Raw genomic sequence first — 24,599 nt, 5'->3', positions numbered from 1 at the left:
CTGGTGGAGCCATTCAAAGCTCAGCTGAACCTGAGCCACCATCAGCTGGGGGTCACGTCTGCGTATGTCCCTGGGCAGAGTCCCTCCTGCGTTTGAGTGAGTAATGCTGTTCAACAGAAGGAAGTGTGGTTTGGTTTCATTCTGCTCTTTTAACACGTCCCCTTGGGAGTGGTGAGGTTTGCACTACTTTCCCTGTTAGAAGTTTCTTTCCTCATTTAGTATTCAGACCTCAGTGTCCCTCCCATTTTTCTCCTGGTTTTGCTTCTTTGGAGCTATTTTGTTCTCCTCTCACACTATTGTATCCTCTTCTTTATTCTTGTCTCCCCTTCCCCTCCTCCTACTAGAGTAGCATTAACGTTTCTGCTCTCTTTGCCTATTCTGTAATGCTGGCCTGTTACCCACATCTCCCTTCTTGCACGGGGAAAGTCCTTTACAAACTGACCTATCATTTTGGTTATTGAGGTTTCCCCAGAATAGGATTGTTAGATCCTGGTATGAATCAGTTGTTGAGGTTAAAGAGTTAAAGGAAGTAGTCTGTTAAATATCATATTCTGTGGTGATAACAACTTTGGTTTCAGCATGGGATCCATGTAATTGGGCACAGGCTGGGATTTTCCATAGGAAACGTTCCTCGGGATAAAAGACAGCCAAGAGGTATGTGGCTCTTTAATACGATCTTCACAAGAGAGGCACGTGGTTGAAATTTATTTGAATAATTACAGTTTCCACATACGTCCGATCCACAGATCAGTGCCCAGGTTCAATGGGACGATGGAAAATCACATCAGACTGACTTGGGCTGGCACCAGCACCACTGCAGTTCCTGGAGCATGAGTAGGGAAGCACGTTGACTTTTTAAAAGTTTCTCAAATGTCCAGCAGCCTGGATTTTTGGAAAAAAAAATGACCTGAGCTAATGGCTACCTAATCAGGGACTCCTTAATATAACTTGATGCATCCCTCCCAGAAATCAGGCCTCTTAGCTGACTTGTTAAAATCAAGGCACCTAACTTTGTCAAACACCTAAAAAATGTTAATCTTTTGGTTTATGTCATCCTCTGCCTTGCTAAATGCTGATCCAAAGTCTGCTTGACTATTATCATTCATTTAGGGTTATAATATGGGTAGACATAGAGGATTTTGGCAGATTTGATGTAGTTACGTGATTGTTTTTCTCTGGTAGAACTGTGCAGTATCAGCTCTCACAGGATATAGAAAGGTAAGAAGCTGTTTTCACGGACTGAAGACTGGAAAGAGGATTCACTGACAGCTTTTATTGTCTTTCCTACCCTGTTCCTAAAGGGAAATCTTCCTTTTCCTCCATGTAGCCACAGTACAGCCTAGCTGTATCATTACAGCAGACAAGAGGTGGACACAGTCCACTTGGGAGAAGCCACCCTAAAGGCTTGGGGTGTCTGTTCTGGGCACGTCGCTGGGATCCATCTCTGCTTGACTAACATCTTGTGTGGCTGGAGTCAAATGCCACAGCCCCTAAGGAATTTTCCTTAGGAGTCTTTTTTGGTTTGTCCTTCTTCAGCAAGGTGTGAGGATCGTGGTTGTCATGCATTTGAGAAATGATTGCAGGTTTCTTGACAGCTGGAGCTCTTTATGATCTCTTATTGTGCAGAAAATGTAGGATTTCTTAAGTTCTCATAGAACTGTGGTAGAGGTGACTGTATTGTAGCAGGGTACTCGCTGCTTCTCTCCTTGCCTTTCTGCTTCCTCTAGACAAGTACACTGACTCATAAACAACAAGTCTGGTAGAATGTCTTCTAAAGTTATTTATGAGTAGCTCCTGGTTCTCCAGTGCAATGTGTGGTGTAGAAGGAGAAAACCCAGTGAGCAGTAATGTCTTTTTCACCAGCAGTTGCACACTCTCCACTCCAGAACATGGGTGTCTCTGGCCTGAGCAGGCAGAGGAGGAAGCAGGCAGAGGCAGCAGGCTGTTACTCGTCAGCGGATGTGCTTTTACCGCACCACAAGGACTTAGGAAATGAAGGAAGGACTTCGTTAGAGTCCTCAGAGCACCAGCTAAACACTGAGGATTTGCGATCAGTAAGCAGTGACACCATAGAGTTCTTAATAGATCAAATTATAATCAAGGACTTGAAGAAAAAAAAGAGAAATGTCACTTGGAGTACCTCTGGAAAGCCTTGTATTGGCATGGCTGACCACGATAGTGAAAATGCAAGTCACTTTGCAAGAGTGACAGAGGTATGGTGCAAGTCATTGCAAAGAGAAGAGGGAGGGACAAGGCATGGGGCCTCAAGACATCAACAGAGCATCAATTCCTCCTTATCCACAGAGGGTGGCAGAGTCCTAAAAATGTCGTAAATAGCTTTGAGACTGAGACAGAAACACTAACAGGATGAGGAGGCATGACACAGAGCAAATAAGTATTAGCAAGTCAAAGTACGTACCTTAAAAAAAGGAAGAGGGAAGATTGCTGGAAATAAACCAAGGAGGCATAAAATTTGTTACTGTGGCTTTCGCCTGCTTTTGGGATTAACACACACCACCAGCATTGTCTCTCTAAATGCTTTTTCATTGGTAGCTGATTGACGAACTGAGGTGGAATAAGTTGGATGAAACACACGGGTGCACAACCTGGGGGTGTAGGGGGCCAGGACACACCCTGGGCCATGGGAGGAAATGGGGCTTATTGCATTGGCTGAAAATCAGTGGGTATTGCAAGGCACAGGGAGCACGTGGTTGATCTGTGTGACCGAGCCAGCAGGGACCGGTCCGTATGGAGCAGACGTCAGTGGGTGAGGTTGGGCTGTGCAGGGCAGAGGGTGGGGGAGCTCTGGGGGTGTTCGGACGGGCTCTGCGCCCGTGTCAGCGGGACAGGCCCCGGGGAGCTCCGGCTGAGCGCTGCCGCTGTGTCACTGCTTGAACTGATAAGAGAAGGGAACAGCTTGGGGAGGAAGGATGTGATGAGCTGTGTTGGCAACCCAATGGAGGCTCAACTGCTTTTCGTACCGGGGGTGGCTGTGAGTCAAACCACTTGGGCGGTAATGGGAGCTTCATGGTGAGTCCTCAGTAATAACCCTTGCTCGGAGGGGTCAGCATGTGAGCCGTGGATGAGCTCATGCGGTGACACAGCTTTGCTTTGGCTCGGAGGCATGTAGAATTTGCTCATCTCTGTTCAAGCTGGACGGTGCCTTCATCAGGATAGGGAAGGGCAGCTGGAGAATCATTTTGAGTTACATGGAAAGAGATGGAAAGAGTTCCATTCCTTCTGCTGCAGAAGACAGGCTGCTGGGTGGCCGGGTACAGCAGCGCTCCCTGCGCTGCAGTACAGCCAGGTTTTGTTTCACTGGCAGAGCTTATGCAAACGGCTCTTGCAACCGGCAGAAGGACAGTGCTCGGAGGAAAGGGAGCAGGGATCGCAGCGCCTGGTGGAGAGCAAACCTGTAGTTAGAGAAGGCAAATAGGATTTGGGAACAACTGGATAAAAATGCAGGAAAATGAGCAGATGTACCCAATTCTCAGCTGCATGTCTGGAAACTTCATATAGAAATGAGAGGTGAAGTCACATCTGGAGAGAAGTCTACTCCATTATTTTAAAATATACCAGAATGGATGCATTAGCAATATGATAAATATTTTCAGAGCAAATTCCTCCCTGGCCTGTATTCCTCAGTGGGTCACCTCTTCTTGATATCCTGTTTCCTCATTGTTCTTATTTTGTTCTTGAAGGAAATGCTCCTTCTGTATGAACACAGCTGGCTTTAGTGGGGCTGCGGGGAGGCAGAGTTTGCTTTCGAGTTCTTCCCTCACACAGAAAAGGAAAACCTGGCTCCTCAGAGACATCGTGCATGTTATTGGCAGTATTAACTTGTTTCTGGCCAAGGTACATGGTTTTAATTATGCCTTTTTTATATGTCTGTCTTATGAAAGCTTATCCAAACACTCTGTTTTTTATTTTTGGAAATGTCACTATAGGTAAATCAGCATCATCAATCGTGGATACAAATGGTTTGCTCAAAAATCCAACGTGTTTCTGGACCTTTTGGCAATATATTGTGATGCCTGCTGCTCAGTGAGACTTCACTGGCTGCAGGGGAACCTTTTTCCTTGTGTTTGATCTGGCTTATTTAACTGCTGGTCATTCAGCCTTACTTAGTTTTGCCCTCCCTGGCTTTTTGTGACCATTAGAATGAGAATAATTACTGTGAGTTGTTTTTTTTTCTTGCTTTTAAACATTTATAACATCCACTTAGGAGAAAAGAAATGGTCAAATGCATTCTGTTCTAGTCTTCTCTTCCGCTCCTGCAATAAAAATTAATCCACTTCTAGCACTTGGAGGACAAGAGGCAAAGCCGAAATATTGGTTTTGGATTAGCCGTTCCGATTAGCCAACCCATCTATGTTATGACCTTTGCTGTTGTGCAGTGGGGTTTCAGTTTTGGGGGCATTTTTGGTTTGGGATTTTTGTAGAGGGTATAGACAGGAAGAGAAGAGAAACACGGGACAGGTTTGAAGGGTATGGTTTTATTGTGCTTTTTGTTGCTGTACTGCTGCAGCAGTGTGGGTGTCCCTGGTAATCCCCTGGTCACTAAAGCCTTACACGCAGGTTCATCATGCTTGTTCTTGCTGTAGGCACAGCCTTCCTTTTCGGCCTGGACTGCAGCGGAGGTGGAAACATAAAGCAGCAATGTTGTCCTTCTCCATTTCTGAACTGATGGACAAAGATCAGGAGCAATACAGATCTTCAAAGAGCCATTTATTTTGCTTTTCACAGGCACATGAAGTGAAGGTTTTAAGTCTTGGGGGGCTGCTGCTTTCCTGTAAAAGGGATTAGACCAAGTTTAGCAAAGCTGTAGCCCTCTTATTTTATTTGGTATTTCTGGAGAATTTGCAAAGCCAATCCAGAAACCTTGTTACCCCACCATAGGGTTTACACTGGAGGAAGACTTCGCTCCCGGGTGAGACAAGCTCTGTGCTTCAAAAGGTCCTTGGTGCTACACCGGCTTAGGGGGCAGATGGTGTTTTGGGTCTGAAATGATCCTCTGGAAGGGTCAGACTGCCGTGTGGGGCCCCTTGATAGAACAAGGATTTCCAGACATCACCACATTCTGCACTTTCAGGGGTGTCCGCACAGGCAGGTGTGCAGGACATTGGGCATCTGTAGCTCCAGGGAAGGCTGAGAGAAACTGCAGGTGCTGCAGGTACCTGAAAACCAAGAGCACGGTGTGCTGATAACTTTGCCTGCTTTGTTTCACTTGTATCCTTTGTTAACAAAGAGCACACTAGAGGGAAATAGTCTATTATTAATATTTAATTTCCTCCTATTACTGTAAGCAGATGACCTAAAAGATCATTTACCCAGCAGCCAATAAGAAAGCAAACGGGGAACCAAAAAAGGTACGTCTTGGTGAGCTGGGTGATGCCTCCTTCCTGCCCCACCCAGCCACATCTCTTCATGTTCAACAGAGGCAGGAGCGAGGATGCTCGAACTTTAGAAAGGAAACCGTTGAGCAACTCAGAAAAGCGTTGCTGCTGCCTTTCCTATCCTTCTCCCCAAAAGGACAGCTGTTTTCATTATGTTTTACAGCCTGAGTTGTTTTGCAAATTCGTGTACTGCCTGTGAGCACATTGACTCATTTATTGTGACTTGATCCTCTAAAGAAATGGGGAGAGTCAAGATTTCTTAGAGTCTTTGATTTAAAAGATAGGCAAATTCTCTTTGAGTTAAGGGATTTCAAAAAGAAGATAAAAACTGACAAGCATCTTCCCCTCTGGGCTTTGGAAAGTAGGAAACAAATAATTTAGCAGCACCAATTTTTCTGCTTACAGCCTTGTGTGAATTCAAGGGTTTCCCTAAGGGACTTAGGCAATCTGTACGTGGCCAGTACCTGGGAAGGGTCATGTTGTCAAAAGGAGATGCTAGATTGTGATCTGTGGAATGAGCCTCGATGGAGCCTCCCCCGTGGCCTCGTGTGCTGCCTGCTGCCTTACCCTGAGCAGAGCAGGAGAAACCAAACCCCTCTGGAGCTGGGGGATGCTGCAGCCTGTCACCTGTGTGCCCAGAGACTGTCCTGGGTGCCCTGAGGGCTGCTGATCCCTATCTGAGAGTGGCTGTCAAACTGAAGTGTCGCAGACGTTGTCATCCATGTCAGCCTGGCACGCGGAGCAGATGGTGCGACTTCTTTGTGCCAGTGTGACAGAGCACAGACGTCCAAAACCGGGAGGCCTGAAGGGGCCAAGAGCAGGAAATCCGGTTATTTGAGGTGGGTGATTTGAACCAAGCGGTGGCCAAGTGCTCACCTCGATGCTTTTGGTGCTCAGGAGAGAGAAGGGGCAACACCATAGTCCAAAGCCAACTGGAGATGCCACACAAAAGCTTGCTCAGGCTCCAGCGGTGAATTGCTTCATGGGAACGTGCTGTTCGGATGCTTTATTGAATTTTTCAAGGAGCAGTTTCTCATTGGGGCTGAAATAGGAGAGAGAACAGAGTGTTCCAAGTCACTAAAAATGAACAGAGCAACAGCTTTACAGGTTTGTGAGTGGCAAAAAAAGTTTATTTAATAATGGGGAAAAGGCCGGAACATAGCCCAGGGTGTCAAGAAGGAATTAATCCAATTAACAAAACAAAACACAGGCTTAAGAAACAATACTAATTGTAACTGTCCAGCAGGTTGCGTGATACAGGTAATTTTTCTTAAGCTTCAAGAAGCTTGCAGTATTGATCCCTCAAGGGCTTGAGATATTAAATATACGCTTCCCTGGTGAGTAAAGCAGATTGTTAATTAATTTTGTCTTGTCAGGCCTGGTTGCTGAGCCTTTGGGTCTTGCATGACATAGATGATGCTGTAATAAATTTTGTATTGCCTCTGGACATATATCTTCTTCCCCACATGGTCAGTATTTCGTTTTGTCCCTATGCAGTAAATTTCTAGCAGTATGAGCAGAAAGACGGAACCTGTTCCTGTTTTAAAGCAAGTTGCAAAGAGTTCTGCAATTAAAGACTTGTTGTGGTGTTGGGTGGAAGCTCTAGCAGGCTGACACTGTGAGCCATTTAACAAGGTAAGATGGGTGCGTTTGGGTCGCCCATGGGAACCTCCCAGGTTGTGGCATGTTCTGTCAGTAGCAGCTGAGGCCTCTGATGTACTGGGGTTGTGTGGCTCATAATTGCTTTTTCTAAGTCAGTGGCTAATGCAGAAGCACTGGCGCTGAAGCAGACACAAAATGTTGTTTTGTCATGGCTGGGACACCTGCTCAGCTCCTGTCATTTCTCTTCTGAGATGTGCTGGCTTTGCAGAACTTGCAGCCCTTCTGAGAGCAGAGGGTGGAAGGACACGTTGTCCTCTTTGGACATAACATCTCACGGATGGCTTTGGAATAAATGGCTGGTGCTTGGGTTGAAGAATCAGGCCACTGCTTCTGAAGGGGGCTGGGAAACAAGGGACTAAACAAATTCAGAGATAAAAAAATCAGATTTAACATCGGACCATGAAACAGTTGAAGTAGAAGGTTGAAAGCTCTGTTGTGTCAGAAAACAGTAGGTGACGTGGTCATTAAACTTCAAATTCCAGCATCGTGCTTTTTCAGGATACATGCAGACCTGTAGGCAATTCCAGCTTTGTCTTTGTGCTGAAGGACCAGCATGTGGGAGAACTCCACAGCATAGGTTTGTTACTTCCCTTCATGTCCTGCTGGAAAATGAGTTTGAGATGAGCCATTGAAAGAGCCAGGTTAAACAAAATGTATCTAGGATTAATATGGATTCATAATCCTACTAAGGGAAGCTCTTAAATGGGGAAGACTATCCCAATCATTTCACTTTGATCCTTATCACCAAGGTGTGTGTGGAATGAATATGAGGTGCAAGAACAACACAGCAGGACTCTGAGTAAATCCTCTCGGCATCAGAATTTACATGACATGTTCTCAGGCTGGCTCCTTTCCAAAAGTGGTTTCTTCGGTTCTTGAGGAGCTTGTGGGGGTGTTTAGGGTGGTTTTATTTTACACAGCAGTAGTTTTGGCCCAGGTATGTCACAGTAATGTGTTAACTTTGTCTGACGCTGGAGTTTGGCCATGATCTAGACCTGCAAGGAAACACGTGAGGATGTGAGGAAGCGGAGAGGTGCGTGTCCCTGCTCCATTGCTGAGTGTTACCCTATTCCCGTCTCTGCTCCACGATGCCATGGGAAATGGGAGCTTGTACCCACTTCAGAGCCTCCCGGCACAGCCTCCTGTCCTACCTGTGTCAGGGACACGCTCCGTCTTTCTCTTACAGGCCCGTTTTGCCCACAGCTTCCCTTCTTTGGTTGTGGGGTTTTTTCTCCTACTAGCTTCTTCCTGTCTTTTATCTCCTTTTTTTTTGCTCACAGCATTGTTTATTTTTCATTTTGCCCTTTCTGTTTTCTCCACCTCCAGATTTTCTTTATTTCTATCTTCTATTCATTCTAATCCCTTTCCCTGGACGTTAGGCTAGGGGTGTTAGTTTTCAGTATCACTGCCTTGAAACAAACCTCTTGGGATTTGTAATGGACAATCAGATGCTAGCAGAGCGAGGCAGGAGCAAATCACTGACATCCCTGAAATGCAAGAAAGTAGAAGCAATCTTTAGGAGGTCAGTGGCAAACCAGAGTTTTTGCTAAAGGAAGACAGGCAATACAGAGACTTCTTGGGGTTTCTTTATTCTTTAGAAAAGGTTAAATGTATGATCTTTATCTTCCTCTTAGTAGCTAGATTGCAAACTAATCTCTTCTGTAGATTTCTTCCACACAAACCAAACAAAACACATAAGATTGCTGAGGGTGGAGAAAACACTAGGGTTTTGAAGCACATCCAAACCACCAAGAATCATTCACTTTCCTTTCAAATGCAGCATTAGCAATAGAGCTCTAAATCAATGAAAGGTCTAAAATTAGATTATATTCCTGAGATCAGATGTGAATCACAAGTTAATCATATTTTCTTTTATTATCACTGTCTTTACCCTTTTATTTTATCCTGAGAAATTAGGTTTCTGACTTGGAAACAGAGTCAACTGTGAAGGCATGAAACCTGCTGGGTCACCTGTGGATGTGGTCCCCAACATCTTCTGTTCTGGAGGTTCATGTTGCATGTAAAACTAAGCTCAAACATGATAATTCAGCAGTTAGTGCAGTGTCTCTCCCCCAGCCCTCTGTTTCAAGTAGCTGTTTTCTTAAGAAGAAAATCTTACTGCTAAAGCTTGTAAATAAGGTTTAAAACCAACTCGAAGTGACAGGGTGGGACAGCAAACAATTATCTCTTGACTGTGGAACAAAGCTCAGGGAACTTTATTCTCCATTGCTATATTTTTAACTGAAAGTGTGGTGAAATGCACCCATATCTGAAAGCAGAGGTACGAGGTGACCTGCAAGATTAGTGTGCGAACGAAGCATACGAGCGTGTGGGTGGTGTGTATCTGTTCACACAAAATGGCAGCCGTAGGGACTATGTTTCCTTGCAATGGCACCAACTTTAGTCCCAGATTTCATGCATGATACTGCAGGAAAATTAATGTGTACCTGAGAGATGACGCTGGCATTGTGCCTGTGTGTGTGTTTCTGGGAAAGGTGTAGCTTGGTGGAGGTGTTTCTAGCTGGTTGTAGTTGAAGAACGATGCTGACCTGAATCTGTGGTGCAACAACCACTATGGACAATGCAGGTATAACAAATAAATGGTTTGCTTATAGGATAAATATTTACATGAATAAAAACGATGGTGTTGCAGGAGGGAAAGCTGCAGAGACCCTTACAGAGGATGTGCATAATCAGCAGGAAAGTCCTCAAAGATGTCACTGCCTGACATACCTCAAACTATCCTTCCTGCTGATCACGTTCCAGTATCTGTGCACTTGAAAGGAGGAATGAGGATGGCAGTAGAGTGGTGACCGCATGTGCCGGCAGCATTAACCCCCTTCCGAATGGAGGTTTGTGTCATCGCAGGGCAGCACATTGGCGCAGCACGCTTTTGTGGCAAAGTACGTGAGGGCGGGCAGCATGTGATGGCTCAAGTCTGGTGTTTGTGATCAGAGGGAGCCAGGTGTATGTGGAAGGGCTCCTCCACCTTTCCTCTGTGCAGCCACGGCAATTGCCAAGGTGTAATTAGTGAGGCTCTCATGTTTCAGGGCAGACTATTGAGCAGCTGCTGAAGTGCCAGCTCAGTTGGTAGCCTTGAAAACAAAACATCCCTTGTTTCTCATCGCCACGGTGAAATACTGCCTTCCTGAACCTTGGGTTTGGCCCTGCAGCTTTCAGGATAGACCAAATGTGAGATTTTTTGCCAATGATGTATTCTTCTAGGTCTGTTTAATATCCGTTATCAATTTAATGTGCCACTTTAATGAGATTTTGCTTTTTCCATCTCCTCTGTAGAGCTGATTACTTAGTGTATGTGGTTGGTCTTTGTTTTTTTTTTTTCTTTAAAGGAAACTACAAGTGAAGAAGCTGGATGTCTCCTTCAGCTGAGAATATTTCCCAAGTCCTAGCGGGAAAAGGTGGAAAGGAGGGCTGGAGGATGTTGCTAGTAAGTATGTACATGACAGGAAGCCATGGCTAGCAGTGTGATTGTCAACAGGAAACAAGAAGTCACAGTCGATGCAACACTGCCATACGATGCACTTTGGGGAGCAGTATATGTCTATGTGAGATATTCTCCTGTCCATTTATCTGCTGGAGTATGAATTATTCTGCATCTGGTTAATCCACTTGGCTGGAGTTGGCAAGCCCCATTTTTTATTTTTCTTGACACCTGCTACTGTAAAGATCTTGAAGAGATATGGGGAGAAAAGGGTGTGTGTGAGCAACCTTCACCGGCTGGCAGCTGAGTGCTCTGCAGACCCCAGGCAGCTTTGAAGTGTCTTGGCTGTTCAGTGCTCTGCAGATATGAACGCTGAGCTTTTCTGGCACGTTCTCACATTGGCCTGGTCGTTCTCACCATGCTAGTACATGGGAAAGAAGACTTCCTCTCAGACATAGCTTACATCATCCTGGAACTGGTCATTGCAGTGCTGGCCATCCTGGGGAACATCCTGGTCTGCTGGGCAGTCTATTTGAACAGCAACTTGCAGAACGTCACCAACTATTTTGTGGTGTCCCTGGCTGCTGCTGACATCGCCGTGGGCGTGCTGGCAATCCCCTTTGCCATCACCATCAGCACTGGCTTCTGTGCCTTCTTCTATGGCTGCCTTTTCATTGCCTGCTTCGTCCTGGTCTTGACTCAGAGTTCGATCTTCAGCCTCCTCGCTATTGCCATTGACAGAATCATTGCGATCCGCATACCCCTCAGGTAAGCAGGGGTCGGGCTGCGGGGCGGAGGGTGGTGAGGGATGAACAGCAGTAAAAACAGCAGGTCTGGAGATGAATCAAGGAAGGAAAAGTTAGATGAGGATCAGCACTTCTTCTCTTGTAATTTGGAAAAACCTTTTCTATGTCTTGAAAGCTGCCTTGGCCGCTGGATATTTCTGGTTGGTTCTTTTTCCAGTTTTCTCTGTCCTCGTGTGGTTTATGCCCACGGCATCACAACGGCGCTGCCTAGGAGCCACCATTCTGTATTTAGACAGGGTGGTCTGCCTTAGTTACCTCAGTAACCTGTGCTCTGAGCTGCAGCCTATGGCACCAGAAGGATCACTGTGGGAAAGCGGAGCTTGTAGCTGTTAGGTCAAGGCAGAGGCTTGTCCTAACCCAGACCTGCAGATGGTTATTCTGTGGTCTCTACTCCAGAGTTTAAAAGAAGAAAAGGATGTTTTCACTATCAGAGCTTGAAAGCTGAATATGAGCAGCTGCTGCTTTGTGTGCAACCAGGGAGGCTGACGTGGGACAAGGGGAAGTTTTACCACATGCGCAAGGGCTAATACTCAGTTCAGACTTCCAGAAGCACATTGTTGTCACAGGATATACCTGACCGTGGGTGTGAAACGGCGTAGCATGCCGTGGGCTGGGTCTGAATGCTGTGACAATGCCTTCAGTGAGCTCCAAAGATGCAGAGGAAGCCCCGGGAGAGGCCGGTGCAGGCGAAGTGTAGGAGTCTCCTTCCTTCCCGTCTTGTCCTTAGGAGGATGCAGCATGCTCTCAGGAATGGAGAGACTTGCTTCCTATCCTGAACAAGAAATGTGGCTGCAAAAATGGAACAAATTTCTGATTGTTACGCTCTCAAGTTTGGGGTTTTGGACATCCTCACTTCTGCTGAGCCTAAGTCACTTGTGTTGACCTGTGCAATTTAGTTTTGTCTCTTGTGAATACTTTGGTCATCCAGCACTTGTGTTGGTTAACACAAACCTCCCATTTAAAAATAGAAAGCATTCTTCTCCCTAGGGCCGTGGAGATTACCTTTCCATGTGGACCAGCGCGGCACAGTCTTTCCTGAAGCCTGGCCTCAGCAAGCTTGTGCTGCTATAACATTACCGTTAATTGTTGGTTTCCAAACCTACAGTCATACCTGTTAAAGCCTCTATTTTTGATGTAGTTGTAAGGAATAACTATTCCATTCCATTGCAGAGAAAACTCGATATTTGTTACCTATAAGTTGGCCTGTCTACATTTTTCCACAGTTCTACATACAGATGGTTTCAGTTTATAAACCAAAATAATGACAGATGCTACAAAGAAACATATGTAGAGTAGCCCTTGGGAGTTTGCCTCTGAAATGATTTTGAGAAGGGCTAATGTCTTTAATTCATCTCTCATGAGCTAACTCTGAAGACGTCTGCGGATGGTTTAAGCGCTCTTATTGCTAGAGGGTGACTTGACAGGAAAAGGATTTTAAAAATCTGCATTTCTGCCCATTTTTGAGGATATCACTGTAAATATATTGTCTTGAAAATTTAATTTCCTGGAATAGCTCAGGTAAAGAGTCTTTTAGGGAAATCAGGCTTCATCAGTGCTGGGCATGGTACTGGTTTCGCTATTTTGTTTTTGAACAAACAGTGCACACCCTCGGCTGCCCCAGAAACGCTGCAGTTGATTGGGTGCAGAAACCCACAGGTAGATCCAGGGGTTCCTCCCCCTCCCTGTCCTCTGCTGGTTTGTCCTTTCACAGTAGAAGTGAAGAACTTGTCAATTGTGTTTCCCCTTAAGAATTTATGGGTGAATAAGCATTAGATTTATAGCCTGACATGCTGAGAAAGTGAAAGCTGATTAGCTGCAGAGGGCAATGTGATATGATTCAGGCAGTTCATATCCACATTTTTTTCTTTTCCTAATCTTGGTCTCAAAAATGTGTCAAATCTTTGGACGGAAAGTTTTGCCACTAAAGACGCAACGTTTTCACCCCATCCTTTAATACCTGTGAAAGCCTCTTCTCTCCTCAGAGGACAAGAAAGGTAACACCAGGCATTCCTAATGTTCATTAGGTGGGTGCTCTTAAAAATAATAAATCAGACTTTCTTCTCTGCAGTGAAACCAAAAAGGTCCAAACCTATTTTTACTTCTTCTTTTTCATTTTGACTGTTTCATGTCTGATTTGTCTTAAGAAAGGTAACCACCTATATCAGTGGATACACCTGTGGATGTGTATTCCCACACAAATAAATTGTCAGTATTAAGGAGGCAGAAGAGTGCAGTTGCTGATACTGCTTGATTTTGGGCACCTTGTTACATAATTAGGGTTACCTTTGGAATGATTTTTGTGTGGATAAAAGACGCTCCCTCTCCCAATTATACTGAGGAAAGACATCTGTATGTATTATTTTAAAATACATTAAAACTAATTTGTGAATGTCTTATGGATTCTACCTGTCAAATGATTAATGCATTGTGTAGAATTTGAATAAAGCACTCCCAGGGCAGTGAGTCTGAGCTGTAGTTCGGTCTAGGGTGAAATCCAAGCTGTGTCCCTAACATGGCAGGTACCTGAAAACCTGCACTTGCTGATATAAAACCCCTGAGAGTTCTAAACAAAACTGGCTGTGAGTCCGAGCTCCAGGCTGAAGTCATGAGCCGAGAACAATTGCCGCTTTCCAGGCTCGTTGGTGCCAGCAAACGCCGCGTGGGCGCAGTGCCCGGCCACGTGTTCTGGGCAGGCTTTCCTGGTACAGATACCCCGTGGTGAAGGGCAGGGAGCTCCCATGCTCTGCAAAGACAGGAGACGTTTTTCTTCCTGTAGCCAAACGGAAAACTTTTCTCAGGTTACTGCTTGCTCTGTGTGCTGGATTCAGGTGTTCACCTGTGGCACGAATACTTATGCAGGTCACACAGTGCCAACTACAGTAACCTGCTGACGTGCAGACCTTTTCCTCTGATGAACGTTGCTTTGGAGATGACTGCCTGAGCTGCTGGGATGCTTCTCTGGGAAAGCATTGCTAAGGTGCTACTCCCTGACTTTTGAAACATATTTATCTCATGTAGTTGTCATTGAAACTGCAGCACTGAGGTGGCATTGGGATGCTTTTCTGCCAGCGGCTAAGAGGAGCCAGGCATGAAGAAGTGGCTTCTCAAAGTCTGGGGTAGGAAGAATAGGGGAGATAAACACAAACCCTGAATAAAGGATAGGACATGGAAGGGACCTTTGTGCTGAGAACAGTCTGTTTCAGCAGTTGCTTTAATTCTCTAGGGTTGCTTTCTCCAATGCTCATATCTGAGCATCTGAATCAGTGAATCAGGGATTTAATGTTTTATTGTCACTTTGAGCCATAACAAATTTATTTCTTTCCCTGCTCACCATAAACCTTTTGACTTTATGACAAGTATTTCCTACATGCACTCATGTTTGTGTTGAATAGGTTATGGGCAAATTCACCCTAATATGAAAGAAGAATAATGCGCTTCCTCCTTTGAACGAGCATGAGCATGGCTTTGAAAGCAGTGCCACTTGGCTATGGCTTCATGGGCCAAGGTGGAACTTGCTGGTACCAAGGTTTTAGTCTGAAAGCCAATCATGCCATGAGCAGAAGAACAGAGCCTGCCCACCGTTATTGCTTCTGCTGTTCAGAGCCCTGTGCCCACGCGTAGGATCCCACCCTGCCCTGTCTCCATAGCACAAACAAGCACTGGTATCTGTCAGCACCTGGTGATAGGGGAGGAAGTTTCTTGACTGAGAGTTTTGGGAGCAGGTTGTTTTGGGGTTACATGAGAAGGTCTGAGTTTGGTTTCTTGCTCTGCCACAAGATTTCCTGGATCATCCAGGACTGTCAGTGTCTCTCATGAGACAGGGATAGAATATCCTCCCTTCGTCTTGCCCTCTGTCACTGCAGCTGCCTGAGGTGCGAGCTGTGGAGTGGCTGTGTTCAGTGAACAGTATTTTGTAGGGATTTGCTAAAAACCATTGAGCACTGGTGGAATTCAGATCAAAGCCTAGTGGCCTCAATACCAGTGATGCAGTAAGGGCGCTGAAATGTGCTCCATGCATGGCAGAGCCATCTGCCCAAGATGTGCCGTGCTATCAACCAGAGCTGGGTTTGGAAGATGAGCACTAGGCTGGCGGGATACTGTGACACTAAGTTAGGCCAGTTCCATATAATGCAATGTATAGAAAGATTTTAATGTCTAGATGAGGACCGTGTGGTTCTTATATCAGACATTTCTTCCACCTGGCTCCATAGTTTGTGAATCAGACTGGTGAGGTACTGCACTTCCTGCAGGAATTATTTGTCTTGATGACATAAAGAGGAGGGCAAGGACCCAGAAGCATCACACCCTCAGCCAGGTTGCTTTAGGCAGCACAGCTGAGTCGTACGGTCAGCAAGGGCAGTGTTCTGGAGTCAGTTTGCCAATCTGATGGTTGGGAGAGCAGCAGGGCAGGTGAAAATATTTTTGGGAAAACATTCACATTTTCATGTGTTTGCAAAAGTGGGTTTTCTTCTCTAGAGGAGTCAGGTGAGCCTGTCCCCACACGCAACTCCACTGTGAGTGTCCCTGTGCTCTGCACTAATGTTCTTTGTGTCTGGAATTTCTTGAGTAGAAGTTGTCGTTGGTGTAGCAAGTCCAGTATTTCCAGGAAGCACAAAAACTGCTTGTGCACTGACAATCCAGTGCTGTCTGGACACATCAGACATGCTACAAAGTCACCTGCCAACTATGCAGAACATGGGCTGTAGGTGTGGCCAGCTCCTTTCAGCTGGCTGCGTCCCTGCACAGGTGCCAGCAACTCAAAATATGATAGATTCATAGAATCATAGAATGTGATGACTTATTAATCACAGTACACCTGATGCTTCCTGGAAGTCCTGAACTTACCATGCAGAGCTGTGGGATACCAAAAGTAGCTTTGACCTGGTGCTGTGAGCTTAGAAAGATGCACAGACAGGTGCACAAGCTCTTCAGTGCTGGCCTGGTGACATCTCTAAGTGGACAAAAGGAATGAACCCAGGAAAGTCCATCTGGACAATAACCCTACCCCAGCCAAGTCAGCCTGTGATGTCTCCAGTGGGTCCCAGAAATCAAGCTCTCTCAAGTGAACGGACACTTCTCAGTGGGTACCTGGCCAACATAGTGCCACACAGGATGTGACAAGATGCTGTGAGCTTTCTCTTAAGCCTTGGGAATACTGAGCAAGGCGTCATGGGAATGCACTCACTAGTAGGCTGGTAATTGCCACTGCCAGTACAACACACTGCAGCTGGAAGGCAGGAGGCTGCTTGGCCTGAGTGCTGTTCCAAAGCCTTGTGAAGTTTGTTGCATGGGAATCCCCAGAGGGTAAGAGGGAGGGAGAATTGGGGGGAGTGTTTGCCTGGAGCAGTAATGAATATATTTTTAGTGGAAGGGAAGGGACATCTCTAGTCGTGGGATAACAGCTGCACAATTTCCAAATTCCTCTGACAAGATGTGGCCAATTCCAGGACTACAGGGTTTTGAAGGGTTTGTTTAGTTTTTTGTTTTTCCAAGCTCCAAGTGCTTTCAGCCAGTCTCTTGCTCCCTGAGTGTATTTTTCAAAGCACCGATGCTGTCTTGCTGTGTTGTTGAGATCTGAATGTGAGCAGTTCTCTGCTGCCATCCATGCTGTGCCCTTAGCATCCCCTAAGCATTGAGTAGGATCCACTACTTGCTGGAGAAACCTTTTTATCTCTCAGAATCATCTGAATCCCTCCCTCATTTCTGGAAGGAGGATTTCAGTGTATTTTGGGTACTAGGAATTATGTGGTTAGCTCTCTCACCCAGTTCCTCTTTCCTGATTTTGAAATAGAGCTGAGGAAGGGAGACTCAAGCCTGCTGGGTCTCAGCTGGAGCCAGGTTTTTCGAAGGCCCATCAGGAGGGATTTAAAGCACATGCAGGATCTCCATTCTTTACTGTGCCCAGCAAAAGCAGCCTCTCTGCTCCCCTGTCTTGAACTTACATCAGGATAGGAGCATGAACCTATGGGAGTAACTATTTCATTGAGAGATGGAGATATTTCTGTGGCTTGTTGGATTATTTGTTTTTTTCATGTTTATTTGCTGAGAGAATTCTGGGGACAGAGGGAGAAGGAGCATTGGGTAAACACTGGGAGCCCAGCGCTACTGTTGTCCCATCGCAGACACACAGGGTCAAATGCAGTGTGGGACCCACGCTGGACAATGTGGGAATCCAGCCATCTACTTTCCATGCTGAGCATTACCAAGGGAAGGAAATTGCATTGAAATGTTAAACAGTTGCCCTGATTTACATTTTTAGAGAGGAGAACTAGTGGAGTCAGCTCAAGACTTGCAGTAACCTGTGAGGCTTGGGAACTGGCCGAAATTTCAAACAAGCCAAGGTCCCCTGGCTGCACTGTCAGATTCTTACCATGTTGTTTATTGTCTTTTCCAACAGATCTTGGAGAATTTACTACTAAGAGCACTGGCTTCAGCCAGGCATGTCAATACCTCCACCACTGAAGTCCCCTTTGGGGTGTGCAGTGCAGCCCACAGCACACCTGTAATCAGAGCACTGTCCTCAGCCTAATTGTTCCTTTCTGAAAGGACACAGGCTCAGCTTAGCTGGGCTGGTGAGGAAAACTGCTGACTTGTCTCAGTTATTTAAGGAAGGTTGGCGGTGCTTATCGAAAGTGCCATTGTGGAGCGGAGTGAGGTGCTGTGCAAGGCAATGCCAGCCTGGCTTCTGCAGCTCAGCAGAATTTTCCTGGAGCACACCTGAACGTGGACACGGGGCTGGTGGCACTGTGGCCCTGAGTTCTTTTGTGTCATTTGGCTTATAGATCTACCGCAAGACCTAGCAATTCCATGCCACAAGGCTACTCTTTGCCAGAAAGAAAGAACTACCTTAGCCTTTGGCAAGAGAGCTATGGTGGTCTTCATCGCCAAGGGTCAGAGCAGTGCTGTTAATTGTCCAGGCGGCCAGATCTATGTGAATGACCAAGTGGGCTGGTGAAGTGAAGGAACTCAGATGAAAAGCGTATTAATTTTCCTGCTTTTCTGTCACCTCTTCACTGCCTAAAGGAAAGAGGAGGCAAATAGGTGGCATACAATGTCACCATGGGGTCCTTGATGTGCTGTGTGGGTTCTGCAGAAGCAGGTGCCTTTCTTGCTGTCTTCCGGGCTATTGGGAAGTTGCTTGGGTGTCCGGGGTTCGTTGACTGATACTAATGTAATTCCCGTTCCCTCTGCTTTATAGGTACAATGGCTTGGTGACTGGCTCTCGAGCTAAAGGTATCATTGCCATCTGCTGGGTGTTATCTTTCATCATCGGCTTGACACCAATGCTAGGGTGGCACAAGCGCTCCCAGGTCGACGAGCTGGGTTCCAATAAGTCCTCTCCCATCAACTGCAGCAACAGTATGGTGGTATGTCTCTTTGAGGCTGTGGTCACCATGGAGTACATGGTCTACTACAACTTCTTTGCCTGTGTGCTCCTGCCGCTCCTTCTCATGTTTGGTATCTACTTGAAAATCTTCATGGCAGCCCGACGACAGCTCAAGCAGATGGAGAACAAGATGGTACACGGGGAACGTTCTCGCTCCACTTTGCAGAAGGAAGTCCATGCAGCGAAGTCTTTAGCCATCATTGTTGGGTTGTTTGCAATCTGCTGGCTTCCACTACATATTATTAACTGCTTTACCCTTTTCTGCCCAAATTGTGCCCATGCTCCCCTCTGGCTGATGTATCTGGCTATTATCCTGTCTCATGCTAACTCAGTTGTAAATCCTCTAATTTATGCCTACCGAATCAGGGAGTTCCGATACACCTTCCGTAAAATCATCAGCCAGCACATCCTGGGCCGGAAGGAGCCGTTCAAGGCAGGAACAGCCAGCTCTAGGACTTCCACTCACGGTGGGGACGCAGAGAACGCCAGCATACGAATCAGTGAGTATGCATTAGAGGTATACACCAATGGAGAGATCCACGGGGATCCTGAAAAGCAGGACTTAACCAAATGCAAAGCTGCCTTGGAATGGCACCAGAATGGAAATGCTCTGGATGTGGAGACAAATGGGCATCTCCCACATTCCTGCAAAAATGGGATTCTCTCAGATGCTTGCATGAACAGGGAGCTTCACAGTGAAGAGCTAATCGATGCCCAGGTGTCTTACTCGGACCTGGAAAGAGCAGCCTTTGCAGCAGCTGACGTTTCCTGATGAGACTTTTGAAGTCTTCCTGGTAGAATTATTTTTTTCCATTGGTGACCTCTGCCATGACAGAAAGGGAGGCTGGGGGGCGGGGGGAGAGGTGTGTATTCAGATCGCTGTGGAGAAAGGGGTCCCTACCCAGGACTGTTGGGATGATCCTAAATACTCGACTGGAGAAAAGCCAAGAGACCGTTGAAACGGACTAAGGAAGGATGGACATGTTACCCATCAATGACCTGTCACCAAGAGCAGTGCCAAGGTCAAAGATGGCATTCCAAGTTCAGCACTGGGAGACTCTGCTGATGCAGGGCACATCATGACATTACGCTGTACTGTGTATCTGTGGTTGTATGTTGGTTTTGCTGTCTTTGCCAACAGAAATAAAAGCATGGCTGGAAGTATTCGCTGAATTGCAAAGAGCACCAAGGAAGGGGCCTTTTAGTACTTTGGCCCTGCAACAAACGGAAGGGGGATAGCAACATCTATTGGTCAGGTAGGATGCCAGCAGCTGCTTGTATGTGATGGGAACTTTGGATACCTTCAACCATGGCGTTTTATCTTTCAGTTCATGTTTTGGAGGCTTATACTGCAACAGGTTGCTCCAGTGTGTTTTTTTCTTGTCTTGGTAAGATTACTTTATGTTAAGTTATAAAAGATGGGCACAAACTCACATCTGTTCCCCGAGCGCTCAATGTTCCAGTTGCACAAGGCAAATATAACCTCATAGCTCTCCACTTTGTCTAACAAATAACAAAAACAGAGTCTGTGATACGGATTTCCCTTAGCGAAAGGGCTGTTAGCAGGCCTTGTGCTGCAGATAGCAGACAAGCAGGCCAGGCTGTGCTCTGTGTCACCAGGATGGTTGTGCCCCGAGCGAGTGTGAAGAGCTGTTGGGTGTATGAGCTCTCTGTAGGCTGGTGGCCACTGTCTGCTTTTTTCCCCTTCTCGCTGTGCTTCTCCTCCTAATCTCCTACAATGCAACTTCTTTCCATGGCCCCAAATGTGTGTGAGGGGAACTAATTTTCCATGTGTTGCTCATTTTTGTCCTCATTCAAAAAGCTGTAGGATTCTTTTTCTTGGGGTAGGGAGGAACACACACGCGTACCTAACACTTATGTTTGGAATTCCAATGGCTCTATTTAAACACCTTTCCTCATGTGATTTTAGTTTTTCCCTGATGTGCTTTACTGTGAAGCCTCATGTGTCCGTGTGGCGCAGAGGCCAGCAGAGCTGGGTCTGTCTGGTTAGAAGATGCTCCTACTCTGACAAGTATTGGAAATCAGCTTAAAAACTGCAGTAGTCTGTCTGTACAAGAGAAGAGGCAAATCTGTGCTGCAGCAAGTGTATGCACTGGTGTGGTTTGTTGCAGAGGTGTTTCACAGCAGCTTGATAATCTTCTGTGTCACTTATGACGCTTGGTAGCTCAAGGACAGCAGAATGCCACATCCACTTGAATTCTACCTAAAGATGGTCGAGTTTTTGTTTTTCAGACAAATAATCCATTTTCTAATACGACCAGCCTTCTGTAGCGACAGGCAGTAACGGTCCTACTTGAAAACTAAAGTCTGGTAATTGCAGGGATCTGAAGCTTATTCCCTAGCTGAAAGCATCAGAAATATCATCCTTCAAACCTGGCTTCTCCTTGTGTCTGTCCACTAACATTTCAGAAGTGAGATAATCTCATTTTCAGAAAGGAAGGGGGAACTGGATTTTGATATTTGAGGAAAAGCAGGTTAGGTTTTTGTGTTCTTGTTCCATGTTTATTTTAAATATTGTGAACTATTGAAATGAAAAGTCAGTTTATTTGAGGAGAATTTTCTTTTTGCCAGTCTCCCTACATGAAGGTAGGGAGTAGTTGTAACGCTGAACGTGTTCAAGTATGTAACTGCTCGTGGTTAGCACAAAGCTTACTGTGGGATGGATAAAATGATGTGGTTGCCACCACAATCCTTAGCAGAAAGACAAGGAACATTGTAGAACAATAGACTTCACAGTTTAATTGAATTGCTGGTTTCTTGGCAGGTCTCTTCCGTGTAGTCTAACGTCAGAGGAGTGGATTATCACTCCAGCACCATTAACAAACACTAAGTCGTTTCCCTGGGACTGACGTTGTAGGTAGTTCCTCTGTAGGGTGACTTGGGATCTTGTTACTCTTGATCTTTCTTGATGGAATATTTCTGTAGGGTGTTTGTGGGATGGCTCCTCTGACCTCCTGTAACAGTGGCACAGGAACTCAGGAAAATGGGGGTCTGATCTCTTCAGACCTCAGTTGGGAGCTGAAATGTTTCTAAGAATAACACAAGATTACATCCGGTATTCATGTCAATAACAATTAGGTCCACAAAGAAGCAGAGCAGGGAAGGAAGTGTGGGAAAATACCAGCATCGCTCATGTGCTGGAACACACGCAAGTGCACAAGGGTCTCCTATTGAGCTTTAGTTGCCATTGTAAAGGGACGGTTTATGCCACATTGCATCAGGCTTTCAACAGCTGATGTGGGTTGGTTACTTTCTATTGTTTCCTGAGCTTCTTCACACTTAATTATGGCAGCCTCTTGCTTGGTTGCCACAAGAATCAAGTTGATCTATGTTGATGAGACAAACAGGATTGTCCCTCTGGAAAACTTGCCTGCCCAACCAGATCACCATGTGAGCTTACTGAGTTTCCAGATGTCTTGAAATTAGTTTTTCTCTTGCTGTTCGAGATGCCCCCAGAGTGTGTCCAGTCCCTTTCAATATTAGTGATCCAGATTTGAAAGGAAAAGTGTGCTGAGGGGCTGGGGGATGTGTGCAGGAGGAAGCGCAGTGAGGGTAAGGAGGCAGCGTGTTTTATATAGAACTGGCAGCCTGTAGTCACAGGAAGGAAGGGATGGCAATTGCACCACATGCTGTGTGCCTTCTGGCTAACATGTGTCGGAGATGGACCTTCAGAAGACGTTTCTGAAGCAGTCATTGGGGGAAGCGTGAGCCTTTTGAACAGAATTTTGGACTCTTATTTCTTGTTTCCTAGGGATCACGATTTCAAGGCTTGCTTTGAAAAAAAAATAAATAAGAGGTGTAGGGTCCCATCAATGAAACGACGAAACGTGTTCTTTCCTGCTGCTGGCAGCACTCTCCACTCTTTAGAAACGTATCTGTCTTCCAAACTGCGTAGGGCAGAGATCATTAGAAAAGTGAAATTTAAATGATTTTTGCCTAACTTCCCTACTCATATTCCCATTTTCCTTCCAGCTGGAGGATGTTTAGCTGATGGAGTATAGCTATTCTGGATAAACAAAGATGGTACCAAGACAAAGGGAAGAATGAGTTGATTATCAGGAGAGGCTGGAGAAGGCTTCCTTGGGAATCCAAGGTGCAGTGGGTCCAGAGAGTAAGAGCTGGGATAAGAAGAGACTAATTTCATTGAACTGGAGCATCTTACTAAAAATGTCTGAAGACCCATAGAGAGATGTGGTACCTTATTTGGCATGAGGTCATTCCATGAATTTCTCCATTCCCTGGAGTCTCTGAGGCTCCAGGGTTTATTGGATTTATAGGGTTTTGGAGAAAGTAAAGTTTGATCAGTGGCCAAGGCCACTCAACAAGGCACTGCTTTTTGTGTGTACAAATAAATGCACTTACAGCTTTGTCCTGCCGAGCTTCTTTTGGATCAGTGATATTTCAAAGCTCTGCGTGAGCTTGAACTGCAGCTCTTGAACAGAGAAGCGATTTGACGTGGTGGGACAGCTGGGGTTACTGCAGACAGAAAGGGTTTCCCACTGACACAGTTGGTGCTTGGAAGCTGATTGTGCAGATGATCTTGGGAGTTACATGGAGCAGTCTGAATCTTTGATTGTTCTTTGAAAAGAGGCTCCGGGGGATGCTGGTGGATGTAGAGAAGTCTCTAAGGTGTGGGAGCAGATTGGAGGGTTAGGGTTAGATGGGAAATCTTGGTGGTGAGGGAAGATTAGTCAGGTATTTGTTCTGGGAGGATTTCAGGGGAGCAGGAATGTGGTGGGAGGTGCTGGGGATTGCACAGATGGTGCTGGCGTGAGACCAAGGTGTGACTTGCTGCGGAAGGACTCTGGAAAGGATGTCCAGCCTCACAGCTCTCCTGGGGTCACTGCGCAGGGTCAGCCCTGCCTGGTGTGTGCGGAGGGTTGGCTTCATACGGTCTATATGTGACTGAGGTAGCGATGGTTCTCGTGGATTATCTCCTCTTCAAATACATTGTCTCAATTCATCAGCCTGTCCAGGTGTAACAAAAGCCTTTCTGCTTCTTGAACATGAGCCCTGCCTAAAATCAAATCTGTCCGTGTTCGGAGGGAAGGATGTGTGTGCGGTAACAGTGCTGCGGTGCATTAAAGCTGTAAAATACTCTCTAGTGGTGTTTGCTAAGTTTAGCTGCCTAATAGCCAGTTCTCTCCCAATTTGTTTTGGGCATCAAATTGCACTGAGTCATACCAGAGTGTTTTTTCTTTCTAGCCCTGAGCTTTGGGCCTTCATTACAGTAAAACACATCAAGAGTAGCTAAAATCACACTAGTTCCTCATTTGCATGAGAGGTTACTAACCCTGACAGACTGAGAATCCCAAAACTGGGGCGATGTTGTGTGTAACTCCCTGTCCTATTTGTCTGCTGGGACTGTTCGCACAAGGATGTGTTAAAATCAAGACTGGAACCTGTTGATCTGAGAACATCTGTTGCTTCCCCACCACTGTCTCAGGAGCTGGTGTTCCTGCCCCCTGCCCTGTGGCGCAGTTGTCTCTGTGGGCTGCAAACCAAGACACTACGAACACCCTGCTGCACACACTGTCACTAGACAACAATTACTCTTTTAATTTAAATGTTTTATGAATATAGTTGTTGTTTTGCCTCTGTTTGTCAGTTACCAGTGGGAGGGGAGGGACGGGGGTGGGAGAATCTGTGCATGCAAATATATTTAAAGTGCGTTGACCAAAGTTTTTTTTTGAATCTGTGAAGTTTTCATATCTGTGAAGTCATCAGACTGCTGGGCAGTGAGGAGCCGCTGGTGCTGCTGAGTCTGTCTTGGTTACATTTCTTAATAAGCATTAAAATAATAAAATATATTTGTAAAAGAGAGTGTGAGTGCCTTTGTCGCAGAAAGATCCGGCTGGCTGGCCCTTTTTTTTGTGCGTTTTCTT

At 45.9% G+C, this 24,599-nt stretch overlaps 1 protein-coding gene across 5 annotated transcripts in view; it reads left to right on the top strand.

Moving 5' to 3' along the window:
- Positions 1-24,361, top strand: part of ADORA2A (adenosine A2a receptor) — a 29,800-nt gene extending 5,439 nt beyond the window's left edge. Inside the window, exons 2-4 of one of the 5 annotated variants that reach the window (XR_014185443.1) lie at positions 10,409-11,268; positions 18,505-19,949; positions 22,687-24,361. Coding sequence is in view for 4 of the 5 variants with exons in the window: in XM_082065922.1 (XP_081922048.1) it covers positions 10,919-11,268; positions 18,505-19,465 (1,311 nt within the window). In the remaining variant the exon portion in view is untranslated. Of the gene's footprint in view, positions 1-2,742; positions 2,768-2,790; positions 3,031-9,735; positions 9,911-10,408; positions 11,269-18,504; positions 22,562-22,686 lie in introns of those variants that run through there. The other 4 variants (XM_082065924.1, XM_082065923.1, XM_082065925.1 and 1 more) reach the window with 4 other exon arrangements.
- Positions 24,362-24,599: the final 238 nt, after the last annotated feature.

The sequence above is a fragment of the Streptopelia decaocto genome, assembly GCF_964273445.1.
Source record: "Streptopelia decaocto genome assembly, chromosome: 15".
In the NCBI taxonomy this organism is placed as follows: Eukaryota; Metazoa; Chordata; class Aves; order Columbiformes; family Columbidae; genus Streptopelia; species Streptopelia decaocto.
Note: the sequence above shows the minus strand (reverse complement) of the source record. Positions and strands in the feature narration are given on the sequence as shown.